The following is a 21,432-nucleotide window of genomic DNA, read 5'->3' as shown; positions in this document are numbered from 1 at the left end:
TTAGAGCCCATGTGGCATGTGCCCTAATTAGGGCCTAACCATTCAATCAGGTTGCCAGACTCGCCACAGAATTGCTAAATCGTGTCATTTTCTTCTCCTTACCAGGGTCTTGTACTCCACATCTTCTCGTAGCAGCCTGTTGTCGTTGAGGGTGTATTTGGCCTTGCCCGTCACAGCATCCACCGGCCCCTTATCCACCTGGTGCTTGATGGCTCGAAACAGCATGTAGAGGGACTCTCCAGCAGAGTCCTGTACACCACAACACAAACACACAAGTAGGCTAGAGTTGTTGGAGCATTCTTTCATGGCATACAATTTGTTAGTTATTGATAATAAAAAAAACAAAGTATGTCAACCAAAAAGAAAGTAGGCTAGCAACTCTCACACTAAAGTAGCAAAATAGCTGATCTACAAGCTCACACCGCGTCACATCGCCATGCATAGCGAGCTTCTGTTGACATTTTTTGAAAGTGAAAGTGGTTAAGTGTGTTTGTGGGTTTTATAAATATTGAACCAATAACAACAGCTTAGAACTAAATAATAACTACACTGGTTCATTTTCTCATTTCCTGAAAAGTGACAGTTTTAAGTTTTCCACCCGGAAAGCTACGAACAGCCGCATCTTGAGGTCTTCTCCCATGTCTGATTTCCACACTCTCCTCATCCCATGCAGGGCATCCAGGCAAGTTCCCTCCAGACCTTCAGGTCCTGTTCCATTGAAGCAGTCCAGGCCCCGAGATATTTGAAGTCCTCGACTGCCTCAAGCACCGTCCCGTCTGCAGCGGCAATGGTTTTGTCCTCTGTGTTAACTGTCAATACTTTTGTTTTCTTGGCATTGAGCTTGAGGCCGATCTTCCTGCACTCCACTATTACTGCTAGTAGTAGTTCCCTTCCTTTCTTTGCTGTTTCCGAGACTAGGGCAATGTCGTCTGCGTAGTCGAGGTCAGTTTTCATGATGGGGTGTACTCGCCTTGACTTCCTCAGGACCAGCGTAAATTGATTGCGAGTCTTAGGGCATGGTCGATCGCTACAATGAATAGGAAGGGGGCCAGAGTGTCACCCTGTAGGACGCGCGCTAGGATCTCAAAGTCTTTGGTGTCACCGTTGTGAGTTTGAACCTTGGCTCGAGTCTGGCTGTAGCTTGTCTCTATCATCTGAACCATCTTCTCAGGAACTCTGTAGGCCCGGAGAATGTTCATGAGTTTCCCCCGGTGGATGGTGTCAAAAGCCTTTTGGAAGTCAATGAAGATGATCACCGCTGACAGGTTCCACTCCCTTACTCCTTCCAGTATCCTCCTCGGCGCCAGTATCTTCCTGCCTGTTGTTCACTCCGGGCGGACAACTTTGTTTGTTGGGGTTTGTGCTGTGAAGCACTTTGTAAACTTGTTTTGGAAGAGTGCTATACAAATAAGTAATTTAAACATTTCCCCTGTGTTGCAGCCTTTACAGGTCCCTGGCTGAATGGAGTAGTAATTCATCAAATCAAATTAAGTCAAACTAAGTGATCAAATTAAGTCATTTCAAGGAACAAAGAAGGACTCCCTCACTTAGGACAGTTGTTCCAAATAGTTTAGTGTGTGTAGGTGTGCGGGTGTGTGTATGGTCTATAAACAGAAAACAAACGAACAATGCAGTGGTTGCTTAATAATGAACATTTAATCACTAATACTGCTACAGTCACAACTTTATGTACTGAAAGTTACGAGTTACACTTGAATAACTACCATCGTAGTTAGACACTCCATCTCCATGTATGTAGAAAATGTATTTTTCAGCTAATCTCTTACTTAGGCCAACAGTGCTGCTATGAAGCATCTGTTTCATTGAACAGTTTTGCAGGCAGACAGGATCACACACACTCTCTCTCAACCCAGTTGGAGGCAACCTCGTGTCGCACGCACGCACACGCGAAACTCACATGAGCACAACGCATCACACAATCATGATGGTATCGGTAAACAGACACCTTTCATTCCCAATGAAGCTGTGCGAGAACATTACAGAAAGTTTGACAAGGTGGGCAGCCATGAGATCGGCACTATGAAATATACCGGCATTCGAAATCTGTGCCCATTTCCACAGGACGTCAAAATGAAAAATACCAGTACATTACTTGCTTCACATGTGAGTGGGAAAGGGGTTTATTAAGTGTGCAAACTCACCCTGAGGAAGGCGTAAAGACAGATGGACATCCAGTTGGTTAGCAGTTTCTCCACCACCGTCTCTGTCCTGCGCAGAGACACACCAAACGCCAAGTTAGATGAAAAACACAGATTACACTTTGTGAAGAAAGGTTCTATCATATTTATGTAGTAAATACTATTTACTAGAATACATTCACAAGCAAACACACTTGGCACCTATAATCAATGTCCTACTTCACTGTTTATCAATGTGACCAAATTAACCCTTACAAGTCCATTTGGTTCCATTTGTGCACTGTCAGATTTAAATGAACACTGAGGATTTCAGTGTAGAGGTCCCAGTAAGAGATTATAATTTTTTTGTTGATAATCACTGGCCTACTTTAAGGTGTGTGGCATGTCCAAGCTAACACTTCATGCAGTCAGTATATAATGCTGTACGTTTATCAGGTCTGCGACTCTGCGTACCTTCGCAGCATAAGCTTGGGGTTTTTGGCGACATACTGCTCCACCAGGTCATTGAGCAGGGTTTTGAGGATGTCTGTGAAGTACTCCAATTTGCCATGTAATGCCACCGTCAGTAAGGAGGCCACATAGGCTCTGTCCCTGGGAGAGAAGGTTCTCTGGCTCTCCAGTGTGTGAATGAACTGGAAGGAAGAGAAGGAGAGAGGAAGGAGAGAAAGTGAGAGATGTGAGGCATTGAATTTTTCCCCAATTATATTGTTCAAGTAAACAATGAATTTAATGATACAGATGGTGGTCAGTTGACAAATGTCTGAGTTTGCACCAGAAGAGTGAAGGGCGAAGAACAGCATCATAGTGAAAATGGTGAAGCTGGGTACCTTGGTGAGGAACAGCTTGCTATTAAGCAGGTTGGACAGCTGCACCAGTCCTTGCTCCACTGTCTGCCGACGACACTCCTGGACATCCAGGTCCCGCCTCAGTGGCGACTCCCGGTGGCCAGGGAAGAAGATGCGCTCGGCATACCTGCGGTAGTCCAGGAACGGGATGACGGAACCAACCTGGTCACTGGACATGTCCATCATCTCTGTCATTAAGTCTGCAAGGAGGGGAGGTGTGTTATAAAGGGTTAGGCAGTTTGATTAGGAAACAGGAAGTCTTGTTTCAGATTGGTGTTTTTGTAGCCTTTCAAATAATCTATTCAGACAACAATGTCCTGTTTTACTAATCTGCTGTTGTTTCCCCTGCCTCATTAGCATTGCTTCAGACTATTATCGTGCAAACAATACAGTGTTACAGTTTGTAGCCCTAAAATCTGGCAGAGTGTTCGCGTAGTTTGTGTTTGTGTGTGTGTGTGTGTGTGTGTGTGTGTGTGTGTGTGTGTGTGTGTGTGTGTGTGTGTGTGTGTGTGTGTGTGTGTGTGTGTGTGTGTGCGCGCGCGCGCCGTGCGTGGGTCTTTTTGTTTTACCAGCGTTCTTGATTAATGCAGAAAGTAAAGTCTGTGGTTAAAAATATAAATCTAAGAGTTTCATGTTTTGTTCTACGACAAAGAATCAGCTAATATCTCCAGTTAACTTTAAAGCAGTTAATTGTGTGGTTTAAAAATGTAAAACAATCAACAACAAAACATTTTAATTAATACTAAGCCTATTTAACACATTTATCCAAAAGCGGATGCAAAGTTTCCATTGGAAACCCGAGGAGGTAATTTCATGGTTTACCTACAAAAAGACTCTGTGTGGTTGCATCTCCATATCTATTTACATTTACTATACTTCCCTCCGATTCTGTGTTCTTGCCAGCCTTTTCCATTCAACCTTAATATACCCTGTTGAACTTTACTCCATTCTGTGATTTGCGTGTTGGAATGTTGATATTGAAACAGGATTCTAGGGTTAGTGTTTGGTGGTGTGGACCTGATGAATATTGACACTGGACAGTCATGACAGGCTAAAATTAAAACTGGCTTCCTCCCCCACGGAAAAGCCATGTGGGATCAGCAGACATTTCATTGGGGAAGTTTGGTGTAATGGGATAACTTCATAAAGGCCGTCTGAAAACAAAGTTGGTCTCCTGGCCTCGGGGAGAAAAAACAAACAGTCTTGTTCTCTATTCCACTCTCCTTCCTTTTCTGGCCTTCTCTGTAACCCCCCCCCCCCACCCGGGTTTCTTGTCTGTTAGATTAATTTCCTTCTCTCCATATCGCTGTCCGTTCCTCTCGTCCCCTCCGTCCGTACCTGTGAACTCTTTCTTGCAGCGATCTCTCACACTGGTCTCCAGGTTCTCCAGTTGGATTTGGACCTTCTTATAGTCCCTCAGAGCCTGTTTGCTCTTCTTCCTAGGAACAGAGTGGGGGGGCGGGAAACAAAAAGTTCAGGAGGTTATGTAAACGATAGCAATAAGCACTCTTATGAACACATGTCATTGTGTATTCACAGCTTTAGTCATAAATTGTATATAAACAGAGACCATTTTCCAGTTAATGGTTTTATTTTTACAGTGTGGGGCTCTGTAAGAGGCAATACATCTATGGGTCTGTCAGTCTGTTTGGGGATAATCTCACAAACCACTGGAACGATCAGAGCCAAATGTCTTGTGCAAGTTTAATTATTTTTGAATTATTTTGCTTTAATTTTACAATGAAATCTATAGAGCTCAACAGTGAGGTGCCATGCATTATTATTAGACCCCATCTTATTATATTTTGTGTTTACATTTTCTCCAGAGTCATTAAATATTACTGAACTTGACCTGAATAAAATGTTGGCTAAACAACAACATTGTGCTGTTAATAGGACATTCGAATTTAGTTCGTAAAAACAATTTTGTTTCCATGGACCATTTTCAGGTAGACTTTGCAAATTAATTCGCTCTTCAAAACACGTTAAAACAAAATGATGGTTTGTTTCAAATCTCTGCAAGTTTATTTTCACACTGTAATAAAATAAACTGATTCCAATGGCTTAGTAGAACATCAAACAAACCCCTTTATGCTTTGTCTAAAACATATCAGACCACTGGTATGGTCCTTTAATTTGCATAACATGGTACTTAACGAAGTACCACTGCCTACCAAGGACCTCTGCTGTATCCCTGCCTTTTATACTGTAAGTACAAGTAGGTAGGTCGGAGTGGCTTATTGTCAGTATCAGTGGAGCAACAAGGGCGTCTTTCCCCTTTAAAATGCGCTAGACCCCTGGGAGATGGAGTGCCGAGGTGGAGCATTACACCGTGACCTAGCTTTAGCTAGCTAAACACTTTGCCAAAGCCGTGCTACTCATAAACTTATTATCGAACACAGATTCAAAAGTGAGTTCTCTAAGTACAATAAAACAGTAAATACAGACTATATAGACCACCGAAGTCTGACGTAATTTACACATCCTTTGTTTGTCTACCTGGTTCGCAGTTTTCCACCCCCGTTCTGAATCCCATAGACGTATTTAATATCGCGTCAAATAAGAACTGTGTTCCAAAAATAAACAAATGACCCCGGCGGTTTGACTCTTATGGATATGAAGCATCAACTGACAGTGAGAAAACGCTAATGTTACTTCCGCCGAATTAGTTACATTTTCGCCAGAAACAGACTGTATCAAATATAAGTGACTGACTATCATAAACGATACAGAACCTCCTCCCTGACAATGACGCCGGGACAGTGTGTTTATTTTTGGACCACAATTCTTATATGAGACGATTCTAAGATGACCCAATGTTATTCTCCATAGAGAAATTACTTCCGCAAACCTGGGGATGAACGAGTGACGTCAGGACTTCGGTGTTCTATACTGTAAGTACAAAACGTGCTTGATAGTCAAACAAAGCGGTGCATTCACACTGACGCTCACACACATAGATAGAGAATCCATCCACCCACCTGTAGATAAGCACAATGATGAGGACAATGAGGGCCACGAAGGAGGCTCCGACCCCAACTCCTATCTGGGCCTCCAGGGGAAAGGTGGCCAGACTGAGGCTGTCATACTGCACCATGCCCAGGGAGAAGTTCAAGTTGCCCATATGGACCTAAAAACACACACACACACACACACGCAAACAGGCTTAAAAAGGCAATACATGTCTCTGGTTTCACACGCCAAAACTAATGCTTGCACTTTGAACGGTGATGTCTGTGAACACCGGTTTCCACTACATTCACCATGACAAAACAAACGCCCAGTGAGCCGTTCTGACATGAGTATGTGTCCTACACAATAAAATCCTGAGTGTTCATTGAACTCCGACAGTGTAATTGTAAGAGTGCACAGTACGTCTAACCAAGAGGGCTGGTAATAGTGGGACTCACTGTAAATTCCGGCAGATTGTCCGAGCCCTCGCGTCTCTTGCCGTGCGGGCCCGGAGCGGGCTGCTGGGGCGGGGGCTCACAGTAGAGATGGTTTCTGGTCAGAGTCTTCACAGCGCAGACCCCTTCCCCCACCAACACTACCACCTCCTCCTTAGTGATGGCCAGGTCCAAGTTATCTCCCTGTGGACAGAGATGGGTCAGATATGAGTGTGAGAAAGAACATTTAATTATTTTAATTTGATTTACTTATAGAACTTTTAAAGAAGCTCTATTGCTTCTATTGGGGGTGGCCATAGCTAAGTGTGGACGTAGAGAATCCGCCTGGGACCGGTCGCGGGTTAGCGTCCCTGTGCTGGCCTACGAGTCGAAGTGTCCCTCAGCAAGACATTTAACCCCTAACTGCTCCCCAAGGCCCTCCACAAGTAGTGCCCACTGCTCCTGATACTTAGGGTGGGGTTAAATGCATTGCAGATGCCACATTTTTCTGTATATGCAAATATACAGTGACAAATACTGCAAAGGAGTGCAGAGCAAATTACTATTATTATTCTATAGAGCTCTAATTGTACAGTGCTCATGCTATCATTACAACTACCACCATTACTGCTAGCATTGCTACCACAACTAATGCATCTCTACTACCACAAATACTGTACACGTACTGCTAGCCTAGGATGGCTCAGGGTAGAAGACAGGGTTAAACAAAAGAAAATGGGATTGGCTTTCAAAATAGTCAATGTGACTTTGCCCTCAATGCCCTCAATACCCACATATCTGACTAAATACAAAGAATTAGCGACACCCACAGCCACAATACTAGAGGGAGCGTAAACAACGATCTGGTAACACCCACCTATAGAACAAACATGGGTAAATTCTCCTTCTACAGCACTGCCACCCAAGTGTGGAATGCCCTGACCCCATCCCTCAAAAAATGTGGTTCACTGGCTTCCTTTAAAACAGCCCTGAAAATTCACCTTTCAGGAGGCCAAAGGGGGAGGTAGTTATCACTTCTCCCTTAGACAGGCGACTCCCCCCCATTTCCCCCCCCCCCCTTTCTACTATGTACATAGTGTTTTATATTTGGGATGATATTGAATGTTTGGTGCTATGTTGATGAATTGAATACCTAGGACCCCAAAGGAAACAAGACCGCAAGGACTTTTTGGGGTGTTATCCTTTTAGACAAAGTGTACTTGTGCTGTTTAACATTTCTGTCTAATAAAATATTCAATCAATCAACTGTCCTGTTCATTGACTAAACATGTAATCCTTGATAAAACTAGTCTAACATTCCAGTTGATCATCCTTGTCCTTCATTTATACTTCTGTATCTACGAGTGTGAATGCAAGTAATGAATTAAATATACAGTATGGCTGTGATTCCAACACTGGCTTCACAACTTTACAGAGAAGTGCACATCAGATGACATCACCAGAGTAAAGCTGAATAACAGAGCTTGACATGTACGTACAAACTTGAGTACACAGCGAAATATGACGAGACACACAGGCAAACGTATGGCGCCACTGCTCTGGCCGAGTACAAGTCTGCTGGTGAGGAAGAATCTGTCCTATCCCAAGTCAGAGAACGTTGTGAGGCTCGAACTTGGAATTCTGGGTAGTGTAGTATTAATTGTCTAGTGTAAGGAGGAAGGCTCCTGCAGCGATTAATACAGAGAAAATGGGTGTAGCTGGTGTTTTTTGAATGCACTTCATACAATAGATAAATGGAGATTATTTTCAGAAATGGCAGAGTAATTCTAACACTCGTTCTTCTGGGATAGTCTTTCCTGTTCCCTGTGGTCCTACCTCTAGCTGGATGAAGCTGCCAGGGTTGTAGCGGTAGGCCTTGAGCGGTTCCTGATCGTTGAGGATTTGCAGTTTGGGGTTGGGCTCGTAGGTGAAGCCCTGGGGGTTGAGGCTGTTGAAGTCGAAGTGCAGGTTGTCCAGCAGGAATTCTACCGTGACCTTTGACCCCCACACGGATGAGTCTACCATGGGCGAGCGGCACAGGATCAGGGTGGAAGAGTTGACCTCACAACGCTCTCCGAACTGAGAGAGAGAAAAATATCAAGTTTCAAAGCAGTCGTATGGTAGAATTAAAGCTGCTACTTCTAAGAGTAAATAATGAAAATAACAGTGAATTTGCGCAATGAGAAACTAACCTTCAGAAACATGACAGAGCCATGTAGCTGATTTAGCTGTTAATTTTAACATTTGATCTAGAAGAAAGACACACACCTGCTTGACAGAGCAGAGTGGATCTTCAGGACACGTGGGATCAGGCACCATTCTGGTCTGCCTCCTCACTCCACCGGCCCTGCTCCTCCTCTTCCTCCTCTTGGAGGACTCGTAAGGAGAGACGCTCACCACCATCCTGGGCTCCTGAACCACATCCAGGTCATGTCCCGTTACATAGATCTGCCGTCCTCCGCTGCACACAGAGGAAGGGAAGGATTTGAATGTTACATTTTGTTGTCATGTAAACATCATCATCATCACCACACACACACACACACACACACACACACACTTACTCCAGGTAGCTCTTGTTGGGCGTGGCATAGGTGATGTTAGGATTGGGGGTGTAGTGGTAGGTGGAGGTGTGCAGATGCCGCTGGCTGTTGCCGTAGTGCAAGGTGACACGGTGCGCTCCTGTCCTATTAGCGCTGCCTGTCACACACACTACGCTGGCCTCCTGCACCCCAGATGGCCTGGAGGAACAGGGGTCAGACAGGTCGAGGTAATGGAGAGGCAGAGAGCGGTACAGATGGAGGGAAGGGTGGGTCAGTGGGTGTAGAGGAGAGAGAGGAGGATGATTAAAAGATGTGAGAAATGTTTCAAATTGTATTGTAGGTTTGGTGAAGAAGGTGTGTTCATAACATACTGTACGTGTTTGTTGCATGTTTTTGCACATACAACATATTGTCTTTGTGACTTACATGGTACAGGGCACCCCTCCCACAGTGATAGACAGCTCTGTGGGGCGGCCGGTCAGCAAGTTGCGGCCAGTGATTGTCAAAGACGTGCCCCCTGCCTTGGGCCCTCTTTCTGGAGACACTCCCATCACAAAGGGGTCCTATGGGGGAGCAGGGGAGATGGATCAAGAATAGGGCCATTATTTGACAACATCTGTATCAGAAATGATGCAGCTGATGTGATTTGTCTTGATGCGTTTGCTTATACGTTTAAATTACCTCAAATATAACTTTAATCAAATCAAAGTTTTTGATTTGAAAGTTTTGCACTTTCTGACAAAATATCGTTCAATACATTATTAATCGGTGGTCTAGGACTTTTCAAAAATAGCAGATCTACAAGCTCAAAACACACAGCACCCAGTGGAAAGTGGAATTCAACGTATTCATGAATCTCATATGGTTGGGGGAAGCCGTCAGTCTGGGTAGATCCACCCCTGCATGCAACCACGAGTCCTCTCTGCCCTACAACTTCTTGATGGTGTGTAGTGTACCAGGCTTAATGCTGTTATGAATTATCACCTGGTAGCTGAATTCCTGGCTGGACAGGCCAATCCCTCCTCCATTCACCTCAACAGAAACATGGCCCATCTTCTCTCCTCCGCTAGCCTTGGTCCGGCACACTATCCTGGAGGGAAGAAATCATTTTTATGTCTATTTCTTTTTTTTAACAGTCACATAAATGTCACTGTTTGCAATGTTGCTTCCAGCTGTATTGTGTAACTAATAAAGTACCTTAAACCTTAATAATAAACACAAAATACAAAAAAACGTTCACTCTCTGCCACGTGCACACTGCTACACACAAACACCCTCGCAAAACACTGCAGTTGGATGAAGGGCTTGCCATTTCAAAAAGTCATAATGTCAGGAATTAAAACTAAGAGCTTCTTAACCAGACTGACGGCCATGCATTTCTGAAGCAAGACAATCCATTTTAAATGGAATTCATTATAATGACATGTCATTTTGCCCAGCCCATGAAGGTATCCATCAATTTGTGCAGAAACGTTCAAATTAGCAGAATATAACGTATAATAAAAACTCTTGACAACTGTAGGCTTTTGAATGTCAGTCGCAATAAAAAAAACAATACAGCCACACAAAATCCCAAACCAATTAACCAACACCTGCAGCAACCACTGTGTACCTGGTGGAGATCTCATAAAGGCTGGGGATAACGGCACAGGGAACCCCTGCTACCGACACCGAGTTGAGGATGTCCTCCGCCTTCTGGCCCAAGTTGGAGCCTGAGATGCTGACAACCGTCCCCCCTTCCAACAGGCCGGACAATGGCTCAATCTAGAAGGGATGTGACAACAATGTTACAGCGGGGGGAAAACTCTATATATGATACAAATGAAATCTGTGGAACCTAGAAAGTGAACAAGTACGTGTGCCATGTAAGTAAACAGAAACTAGATGGAGCTGGAGAGTTGCTGGGAACACTATTGTCAAAAATAGGTTTATGTGTATGGAACAATATGAAAACAAAGTGCTTTAATAAACTAGGTCCTCAGGTAAGGCACTTTATTCCTCAAATAAATGAATAATTAATAATACACGGTAAAATCCTCAGTGTTCATTTATCCGTTTCTAACTCTGATTTAGTTATATTTGTACACTATCAGAGTTGAATTAACACTGGAGGATTTTACTGTGTACTACTTATCTAATCAATATTACTTATGCAATATATTTTCATGCACTACATTGCCTAAACAGTGTGCTCAGTACAACCAAGGATTGTTCCCCTGTACTATGTTAGTCCCCTCTGTCTACTGTACTATGTATGTTAGTCCTACACTGTCATTAACATTCTACAATACTTCCCATGAGCTGGTGAACTCTGAATGTGCAGTATGTTCTACAATGTTAATGCTGCACTAATATGTGTCCTGTATGTCTGTCCATATACTTTGTCAGTAGTCTTGCGTCAATAGAGTGCTACAGTTTGTAGTACAGTCTTAAGTGAGTTTCCCTCATTGGATTTCCAAAGACACAGCGTTTTCGATTTATACAGAAAATATGTCTGTGGTTAACATAAGCCTTTACATGTTGTTCTACGACATAAATTGCACCTGTTAATAGCTCAACCTTGAATTTGAATTTTTAAGCCGCTTTCTGGCTTCAAAGAAAGTATGTTGATCTGTGTAGATTATCTATTAACTTGTTAATACCATAAGTCTTTGTTGATTGCAGAGCTTATTTTCTTAATTTACCAAAAAGCCCCAAAATTAAAAAAACGTTCCATTGGAAATCTGGGGTGGGAAGCCATAGCAGAAGTAACTTCATACAGGGTTGGCCAACAGAAAGACATCACCCATGTAGCACTCTTTAGTAAATGTTCTTTTGTTGGGTTGTCACTGTTTTTCTTTATTGTATGAACCTCATACTTGAGGGGAGTAAGACTAATGCAACATTATAATGCTTAATTTATGCCCCGTCGACTGACAGTGTTGCATGCCATCCACGACGCATTGTGAGCTTGTAGATCGGCTATTTTCGGCACACGCCACCGACATGCCGAAGTATATATGGGGCTTAAACCTATTTCAACTTCATCGCAAATCTTTGGTCTGAATTACGCTTTAAGGGGGGCGCATGCTACCATTTTCGGTGATCACCCTCTCACCACGGCTCAGAGACATGACGTCACTGAGCCGCGGTGATAAGCGACTCACCGCTCACCTCGGCACATCTCTCTGTTTTTACTAACCGAAATCACCGGACTATGAGCGCCTAGTATCATAATCACCTTTTAGGTGAAAACGGAAAACAGCCACCTTTAGAGAGACTGCAGGGCACTTGTGAAAAGGTGCGAGGGTGCTGTGTCAGAGCAGTGGTACTCACGGTGTGTATGACCGGGGCGGGACAGGTCCTCTCTATGGGCTCACTGCAGGAGTCAGAGTACAGACAGCTGGCATGGGCACCACCACACCACACACAGCCATACTTGTGGTGAGCTGTGTGACAGCGGCTGCAGTCAGAACGCCCCACTGTACAGTTGTACAGAGTCACTGGGAGTGGGGGGTAAAAAAAAGCAAGATTAGAACACAATAGGTGAATACAGTGAAAGTAGTTGAACCGGGAGCAAAAGTGTGTATGAAAGTGGGAGCGCTGTGTGCGAACGAAGGCGCAACACGAGAGAAGCGAGAGAGAAAGAGCAAGATCAATAATAAGCAGGTGAGAGAAAGAGTGAGACAGAGACTATCGAGAGTGTGTGTGTGTGTGTGTGTGTGTGTGTGTGTGTGTGTGTGTGTGTGTGTGTGTGTGTGTGTGTGTGTGTGTGTGTTAATGTATCAAGTCATTGTTCTTTCTGTCCTTGGGGAAGCGCAGAGCGGAGGACATTATCCATATGTTGACAGTAGATAAACAACCACTAGTATACGACACGGAACACTGTGTTACAGCCCACAGTAATAACACAGCTGCCAGTGCTCCTGGCTGCAGCTCAACCTGCATGTTGCTTTTGGGTATTTTTTGTTTGTTTTTTTACAGTACAGTACAACTGAAAAGCATAGAAAGAGAAAAGAAAGAGTAAAGGGAAAAAGCGAACGTGCCAGTCGATGACCAAATAATCTCGATGTCCCCAGTTCAATTCTAGTCAGAGAACTTCCAGGCATGCAAACTGGTTAGGGGTGAAAAAGAAGGAGGATGTGAAGAGAGGGAAAAGACAGACCCATTCTGGGGGTGATTCCTCTCTGGGTAGAAGGCTGCTGGCTACAGTGTCATTATGACATTATAGATAGACTTTCTAACTGTCCAAGTCAGTTTTGCAATGTGCCAGCAAATAATGGCTGCACTTGTTTGCATTTGAAAGCACCTTGAATTACCTTTTGCTTCACGTATTTTCGTGAAAACTTCGCATATCCTTGTCCTTTAACACATCCGAGTGCCAGTTTTTTTTTAAAACAGGGTACAGTCAGTGCCTGGATTTTTAACCATTTTTGAACCTTTTTCAAGTAGTCACAAAATATTTTCAGTGATCACCGTCCTCACGGTGATCCCCTCATTACACACATAGAGGTCTCGTACAATCGGGGGAAAAACATTAAAAACATTCGGTAATCCGTTCCATAGTTGCAGCCAGTTGAAAATAGTCGAAAATAGTCAAAAATACATAGTAAAAAAAAAGTACACAGGAGCCGAGATACAGGCTTTTGAAGCCATAAGTTAACCAGGAAGTGGATTAAAGTCTAAATCTTCGAAAAATGATATCTCCTGGTGCTGTGAAGGATTTTAATATTTTTTTCCAAAAACGGTTATAACCGTTTTTGGCACACCTCGTTTGGATTATGAAAAATGGTCCGGACCGTTTTTGGCACTCAATGTGTTAACTCCAATTGCAGCCTTGACCAGCTCCAATTGCAGTTAATCCCTGCATACACCTTCTTCACTAACAATGCAGCATACTGTCTTAAATCCCTCATTCTGAATGTAAACCAGCCTGCTTTTGTTGACAGTCGATTCACATGCTTCCAAACACAGCAGCCTTCTACTCAGAGAGGACATACCACCAGACCACTCTATGAACGAATGAATCACTCTCTTTCACTTTAAGTAGAGTAGACATGCATTACTCTTTCACTTTGAGTAGACATGCAGCACTCTTTCACTTTAAGTAGACTAGACATGCATTACTCTTTCACTTTGAGTAGACATGTAGCACTCTTTCACTTTGAGTGCCCCCTCCCAAAAGACAGCTTCTCATCGGTTCTGCATGTACAGTAGGTGATCCATCTCTGATTCACAACTGATAATTTCAACGAAAGGTGACAAGTTGTCATGCCTGCCTGCATTGCATGTAATTTCCCCCTTTCTTCCTGTCTCTTGTGATGGCCTCCCGGCCTGCCAGTGCTTGTCTGTTGTGGATGCAGGTACTTGGTAGGTGGAGTCCATCAGCTCTGATCTAGAGCACCTGGGCCCAGTGCTCTCAAGGCTTTAAAAGCAGCCCTTTTCCACTCTGACTATCTCATTCTCCCCTTGAACACTTTGATTTGGTTGTTTGCACTGTTTGCATACCCGTCACCTTCATATGCGTTTCCTGTTCAAATCTGCTGCCAACCAATCAAACGAAGCTATGGGGAAACTGAACCAGAACAGGAAACGGGTATGCCAGCTTCTGGGAACCCAGGACTACGAGACGGGCAGCCTCGTTACCACAGTTTCAAAAAGAACCTTTAACACCGTCGGCCATGCAGTGTAGAACTCACCATAGAGGTCAGGAGCACTGTCAACATGGAAGGTGTCCCTCCTCTTCACGTACACCATGGCGTTGTACTCCTCCACCACAGCCGTGTACGAGTACTGAACAAACAAACAACACCATACAGTCAGATCTGGACTGTTAATCTAACTCCAAGAGTTACTCTTGGAGTTAAATTAACACTGATGATTTTAATAATGCACAAATGTATTTTAATATTGGCAGGTCCGATGGCAGGTACAAAAAAAATTGTTGATTGATTTAAGGTTTATTGTTTTTAGATTTTCACATTGCCTTCAAAATACCAACATTTCAAAGCATGTGATGTTATCCGAAATACAGAGCAATGATAATGTCTTACCAAAAACAGAAATGGAACATTTTGGACCAAAGGCAGGATATTCCCATATTGGTTATGACAGCATAATTAATTTAATAATTTGATGTATGAGATTACGTGTGACTATGAGACGCAGACCTGGTGTAGCTGACAGGTGATGTCAAAGAGGGATGGATTCATCTCATCCGTCTCCACGTAGGCATCCACGACCACTGTCCTCCCCTCGATCACCAACACACACTCATAGTCCTGGCTCAAGTCTTCGTCCTGAACACCACAGTGGAATGGAAGAGTCACTGGTCCGCATTCAATGATGTAGGTTCATCTGTTATGCCTACTTTATTGTACTCGCACAACGGATCTTCACCAACTAACAACACCGCCGTTGTGCGTATGGGTATAATAAATTGAGCTTCACATGTGGGATTTTGTGTATGTGTATGTACGTGAGTGGAAATGGGAGTGCATTACATTTTGCTATACGTATTTGTGTTTATCCCATTCAATCCGGGAACGCATACTGTGTCATTTTTGATTTTTTGTTGTTGTTGCTATAACCATTATTTTATACTTTTTGAAAGCTCATAGGAGCTTGTAGACCTCCATTTGTTTTTATCGGAAAACATTTAGCAAATCTTTGAATATATATGTTTTTGAAAGCAAACATTTTTAACTAAAATCTTTGCTTCTGGGGATTCGACAAATGTAGATATTTTGTTCCAGGATAATAAAGTGCTATATGAATGATTCTACAAATGTAAATATTTTGATCCAGGGTAATAAAGTGCTATATGAATGAAATTATTATAATTGATGTGTGTGTGCGTATTACCTGATAGAGATGTAAGTTGCGGGCCAGTAGAGTGATCTTCTTTTCAACTTTGACAGGTAACAGAGGTGACCCCTGGACCTTCTCCACACATGGACAAGCTGAGGATCCCCAGCTAACGAGCGAGCCCTCGTCACCCTGTGGTCCAGACACACAGCAGCAATGTTATACACACACACACACACACACACACACACACACACAGAGAGCCATTGCACTGCACACACAGCACAGCCAGACAAATTTGTCATTCACACAGAAACATCCCAACCCTCTCAAAGAAAACTGCCTTTTTAAGTGAGTAATAAACATGATGGCTGAACTGTTAACATGGGCCATTAAATAATAAAACGTTCACACATGAATAAAAATTATAATAATTCAACCACTGCTGGTGAGGGGACCTTTCTTGTGTCCAAAGCAGAAGCCAAAAAACACAACAACACAGTTGAGAGACGGTGAGAGGAAAAGCAAGGGAGCGAGTGCAGACGGCGGTTCAGGTGGGATTTTACAACTGAGTCCAGTCAAGAGCTGGGAAGGCGGAGAACAGCTGAGGGCCGGAACTCACCGGGAGGAGGGCATCTGCCGAGTCATACTGGTAGTCCAGCTCTGAGTCGGCGTCCATCAGACGAGGGTAGGAAGGAGGGGCATGTTCAACTTCCCCGTCGCCCGACAGCACGGTGGCCGAGAAGGTCGTGGTGTCATTCTCCGCCTCGGAGGTGGCCTCGGCTTTGCCCTCTACTTCCTCCTTCGGTAGAAGGAGCACTTCCGGGTCGGCGTCCTGTTCAGCTGCCTCGGTGGGGAGCTGTACGTCTTGACGGGGTAGGGATGTAGGGGGCTCCGTCAGGTCCAGGTTGAAGTCGGGCTCCGACTCAGCCGGCTCCCCCATAGGGAAGGGGGTGGGCAGGGCATAGCCCGAGAAGCCCTGGGTGGTCTCAAGGGGGGCCTCCGTTGGGCTCTGCCCTTCCTCTGCTTCCTGGGCACTGCTGGGGGGGGCAGTTACCACCTCCAGAGGGGCAGACTCCTCGGGGGCTGGGATCATGAGGGGCATCACGGCGTCTGGCTCGGACAGTTGTGAGTCGTCCATTGCTGCCGTGACTGGCGCCAACTCTGTGTCGGCGGCGACCTCGGTGTCAGCCGGCGTAACGGCAGGGCCTTCGGTTTCACTTCCGGTTTCGGGTGCCATGACAAGCTCCTCTGCTTTATTATGCTCCTCTTCTTCTCCTGTGGCAACCTCAGGCACGGGCAGCCGGGTCGTGGTGGGTGCCAGCGTGGTGGGCGGCAGGGTGGTAGGAGGCTGGGTGGGTAGAGATGTTGTGGTTGGCGTGGTGGGTTCAGGTGTGGTGGTCGTGAGCTGTGTGGTGGTGGTGGAGGAGGTAGTGGTGGTGGGTATGGGAGTTGTTGTTGTAGCCATAGTGGTGGCTACAGTCGTAGGGGCTTTGGTTGTTGTTGTCATGGCAGTAGTTGTAGTTGTTGTTGTGGTGGTAGGGACTGTGCTGGTGGTTGTTGGGGCGACCGTTGTCGCTGCGGGGGTCGTAGCAACTTTAATGGTTTTGGTTGTGGGAGGAGCTGAGGTGGGAAGTTTAAACTGGGGGGGGGGGGTTGCGGGGGCGGGAAAGACATGGTGGAGAGGGTGAGACCAAAATAAAAAAATAAACTGCTAAAGAAAATGATGAAAACAACTGAACTCAAATAGAAACTCAAATGCGATGTGAAACACGTAGCCTGGCGTTATCGTGTTACCATCGCTTATGACTCATGCACATGACCACACAGGCTAAATGGGGGTGATTATTTGTTAAATACGATGTATGCTTGCGTTGGAATATGAGGCACAGTGAAAACATTTGTGTAAACCTTTGAATATACACATCTACCTATCATGTTCTCATTACTCTACAGTATTAGGCGACTAACAGAGACATGTGAGTAGCTATATAGTCGTGTTCGTGCATTTTGTGTAAAACTGAGAATTTTACTCTCGAATCAAAACTGGATTTTGGGAGTAGCCCATATCTAATTGTACAAACCTGTTTTGTTAAGGTCAGTTCTTTACTGCTTTAACACTGATCATTTGATCTTATTTTATAAACTTACGTGCTGGTTGTAAATGATAACGCCTTCCTCACAAGTGGGCTTATGGGTGCACGAGTGCTTGTGGACACACCAGTTACATCCCCATCGGCTCAACACGCAACCACGACAACTGGAAATAAGACGGAAAGGGTAGCGTGTCAAATATCACCTTAGGTTATTAGTCAAGTATAAAATAATATTGCTCCAGTAAAGTCCTGCAAAAACAGAGGGACGGAGGGAAAAGACCAGGTTTACAGAGGTACGGACAGAGGCACAGTCTTTTATATGCAAGATATTTTTTTTAAAGGTAAGAGAAAGCACAGTAGGTAGAAGGAAAGAGAGATAGAGGTATTTTATGCCACACAGAATAATCAAATTTCTACCAATCTGCCCCCAGTGGTAAGAAAGGACAGTGCTTTTAACCCATTAAATCCGGGAACGCATACTGTGTCATTTTAGATTTTTAGCTGTAACCATTATCTTATACTTTGGGCTATTCAAATAATAGCAGATATACAAGCTAGCACTTGGTGCCCCGCTACGAGCTTGTCGATCTGCTATTCTTTGGAAAAATCATATTTTTTTTGGCAAATCTTTCAATATATATATTTTTTCAAGCAACTCAAGCAACTTTAACTCAAATCTTTGCTTCTAGAAGGGTCCCTGGAACAAAATATCTTCAGATGGGGGTCCGCGGCCAAATACAAATCATTTTGGGGGTCCTTGACATGAAAAAGTGTGAGCACCACAGATATATAGCAACATACGTTTATTTCAAAACACCGTTAGGATTTAGAAGACATTTGTAGAATCCCCAGAAGAAGATTTGAATTGCAAAAAATGACAAGATTCTTCAAAAATAGCAGATCTACAAGGTCATAGCACGGCACTTGGTGCCACGCTATGAGCTTGTATATCTGCTATTTTTGAATAGCCAAAGAAATCTAAAAATGACACAGATGCGTTCCCAGTAACCTTAATGGGTTAATTGAGTGAAAACACAGCACAGGAGATAAGAAGGACCACATACAGGCTATAGAACTACTCTTTGGATTAGCCCAGATGAATAGCCATTTTACAATTAATAATTGTTGGTCAATTCCCCTGAAATGTCACCCAAGTTTTGTGTCAATCTTTGCTTTGGTTTTCATGGTTGGAATGGACAGTATGCAGAATACAGCTCACAGGAAATTGAACGATATGGGATACAGAAGCATAAAAACAAACAAGAAGAAAGAAAAGGTAAGCGAGATCATGTGCCGTGACTTACTGCATGCTGCCAGACAGTTCTTTCACAGCTGTACAGTCATAGAAGGTGAAATCCTTCTCCGTGACGATGACATCACCAAAGCGGACCGACAAGGTGACCGTGACAAAATCTGAAGAGAGAAAGAGGACACAATCAACCAGAGAGCAAACCATGAGAGATAGAGAAAAGATTTAATTAAATACAAATTTAACATTGTTTTATTTAGCTACAGAGCCTAACAAACTGGCCCTGAAAATATTTGACCAGGCTTATCTGCTTAGAATCGCGAAACACATCAAGTCTTAGGAGAGGCTGTCCCGAAGCATGGTGTTCTTCAAAACACAGAGAGGGGAGGGGAACGTGGGAGAAGGTTTTTGGCTGTCTGGACAGCCAAAACACAGAGCCCTCCCTAATAAAGACCATGTGCACTCGCCCCGCAAGGAGCCCAGACGTAAACAGAACAGAGTTCATGGCTCGGCAGGCCTACTGTATTCTGACCACATGTTGAACACTCTGGAGTCGTGTCATATAGAGATTAAATGTCTATTAGAACTGTGTATAAATACACACATGCATTAACACAAATGTGCACACACACACAACTATTGTGAAGACAAAACTCACTACCTGTAGTTTATCAGTCAATATTGCTGAAATAAAGTCTCTGCATCTTTAAATGTGTTCTTTTGTCCACTGACAACAATGACAAAAACCACCATTGTTTGTTTTAATCTCAGGAGGTCTCATTCTGCAATAAAAAAAAATAGTCCAAATGTAAAATCGGGAGGTCACGTAAAATATTAATAATCTTTGTTGCCAATATATAAAAAAATCTCTATTATCAAAAACACATGGGGAAAAAACGTGAGGCGCCTGTTTTGCAAAACCATCAGCCAACCAGTGTCTTAGAGGCAATCAGCTGTGTCTCCGGCCCATATTAAGTCAGTGCCCGTCCTAACCCTCTTTTAGTGAAGGTAAGCTCTGGCTGGATCCCTAGATAATGCCTGTGGGATCTGATGGTCTTCTGTCTTGTGTGTCTATCTCACAAGCTAATACCCCCCAGGCTGCCTGGCCCTAACCCTGCAGCCTGAGAACCATAACAGGCCTGACACACCAATGTGAGCGCTCACATGGGAACCAGAGTGAGATGGGGGGTTGGGGTGGAGAAAGGTGTTTTGGTACGGGATCATGTGAAGAGAGTTGAATCATACAACTCTGTGTGTGCAGTGCACGTGTGTTAGACAGACAGACAGACAGACAGTCAGACAGACAGACAGACAGACAGAGAAAGAGAAAGACAGAGAAAGACAAAGAGAGACAGAGACAGAGAGAGACAGACAGAGAGAGACAGACAGAGAGAGACAGAGAGAGAGAGAAAGAGAGAGAGAGAGAAGACACTGTGTGTGTGTGTGTGTGTGTGTGTGTGTGTGTGTGTGTGTGTGTGTGTGTGTGTGTGTGTGTGTGTGTGTGTGTGTGTGTGTGTGTGTGTGTGTGTGTGTGTGTCAGAGAGTGAGAGAGAGATTTGGATAAAGACGTACCATTATGTATTTTTACATACTTCTTGTTCCCTAACAAACAAATGACTTAACCTTCACCACTGAGCTGTTCTGACCTTGCAGCACCATTAACCAGCCCAATGCCGCCTCCGAGGCATGCAGCTGCTGCTGCTGCTGCATAAAGAAGCACCGTGAATGTAATGACTGGGTACTGTAGCCGTTTAGTCACAAACAAGAGATTAGTCCCCTGCTGTTTAACCTAACCTATGAAAGAGGTTTGGGCCAGGAGCTCCATCTGCATACCTACATGAGAACCAGTGGTGGAAAAAGTACTCAAATGTTTCACTAAAAGTATCAATACTGCAATTTAGAAGTACCAAAAGTAAAAGTACAAAAATGTTTGAAATTTGTAGATCTACAAGCTCACAACACATCACACTGTGACGCGTTGTGAGCTTGTAGATCGGCTATTTTCAAATAGCCTAGGTATAAAATAGGGCTAAAGTGGTTAATGTATGTTTCATAATGTAATCATTTATATCTAGAAAGTAACTAGTAACTAAAGTTTTCAAATAATTGTAGTGGAGTAAAAGTACAATATTTGCCTCTGAGATGTAGTGGAGTAGAAGTAAAAGTATAGACAATTGGAAATACTCCAGTAAAGTAAAAGTACCTCAAAATTGTACTCAAGTACAAATGTACTTAGTTACTTTACACCACTGATGAGAACAGAGGCTGAGTTGGTAGGCATGGACTATCACACACACACACACACACACACACACACACACGGGCAGATACAGACATGCATACACAGACTGATAAGACTGACATGCGC

General features: G+C 43.9%; 1 protein-coding gene across 2 annotated transcripts in view; it reads right to left on the bottom strand.

Annotated features, from left to right (window-relative positions):
- plxnb1b (plexin b1b) overlaps window positions 1–21,432 on the bottom strand; it is a 102,169-nt gene that overhangs the window by 10,068 nt on the left and 70,669 nt on the right. For both annotated transcript variants that reach the window (XM_080424851.1, XM_080424852.1), the window contains 20 exons: window positions 19,120–19,228; window positions 17,871–17,979; window positions 16,342–17,361; window positions 15,777–15,911; window positions 15,083–15,211; window positions 14,612–14,705; window positions 12,249–12,415; window positions 10,546–10,697; window positions 9,918–10,023; window positions 9,360–9,496; window positions 8,955–9,131; window positions 8,659–8,851; window positions 8,227–8,469; window positions 6,415–6,594; window positions 5,986–6,134; window positions 4,343–4,443; window positions 2,987–3,204; window positions 2,613–2,791; window positions 2,163–2,229; window positions 103–249 (listed from right to left, as the gene is read on the bottom strand). In XM_080424851.1, the coding sequence (XP_080280977.1) occupies window positions 103–249; window positions 2,163–2,229; window positions 2,613–2,791; window positions 2,987–3,204; window positions 4,343–4,443; window positions 5,986–6,134; window positions 6,415–6,594; window positions 8,227–8,469; window positions 8,659–8,851; window positions 8,955–9,131; window positions 9,360–9,496; window positions 9,918–10,023; window positions 10,546–10,697; window positions 12,249–12,415; window positions 14,612–14,705; window positions 15,083–15,211; window positions 15,777–15,911; window positions 16,342–17,361; window positions 17,871–17,979; window positions 19,120–19,228 (3,812 nt within the window). The remainder of the gene's footprint in view (window positions 1–102; window positions 250–2,162; window positions 2,230–2,612; window positions 2,792–2,986; window positions 3,205–4,342; window positions 4,444–5,985; window positions 6,135–6,414; window positions 6,595–8,226; window positions 8,470–8,658; window positions 8,852–8,954; window positions 9,132–9,359; window positions 9,497–9,917; window positions 10,024–10,545; window positions 10,698–12,248; window positions 12,416–14,611; window positions 14,706–15,082; window positions 15,212–15,776; window positions 15,912–16,341; window positions 17,362–17,870; window positions 17,980–19,119; window positions 19,229–21,432) is intronic.

Source organism: Gymnoscopelus braueri, assembly GCF_963280865.1.
Source record: "Gymnoscopelus braueri genome assembly, chromosome: 3".
Classification (NCBI taxonomy): Eukaryota; Metazoa; Chordata; class Actinopteri; order Myctophiformes; family Myctophidae; genus Gymnoscopelus; species Gymnoscopelus braueri.
The sequence above is the reverse complement of the archived record's forward strand: the minus strand, read 5'-3'. Positions and strand labels throughout refer to the sequence as shown.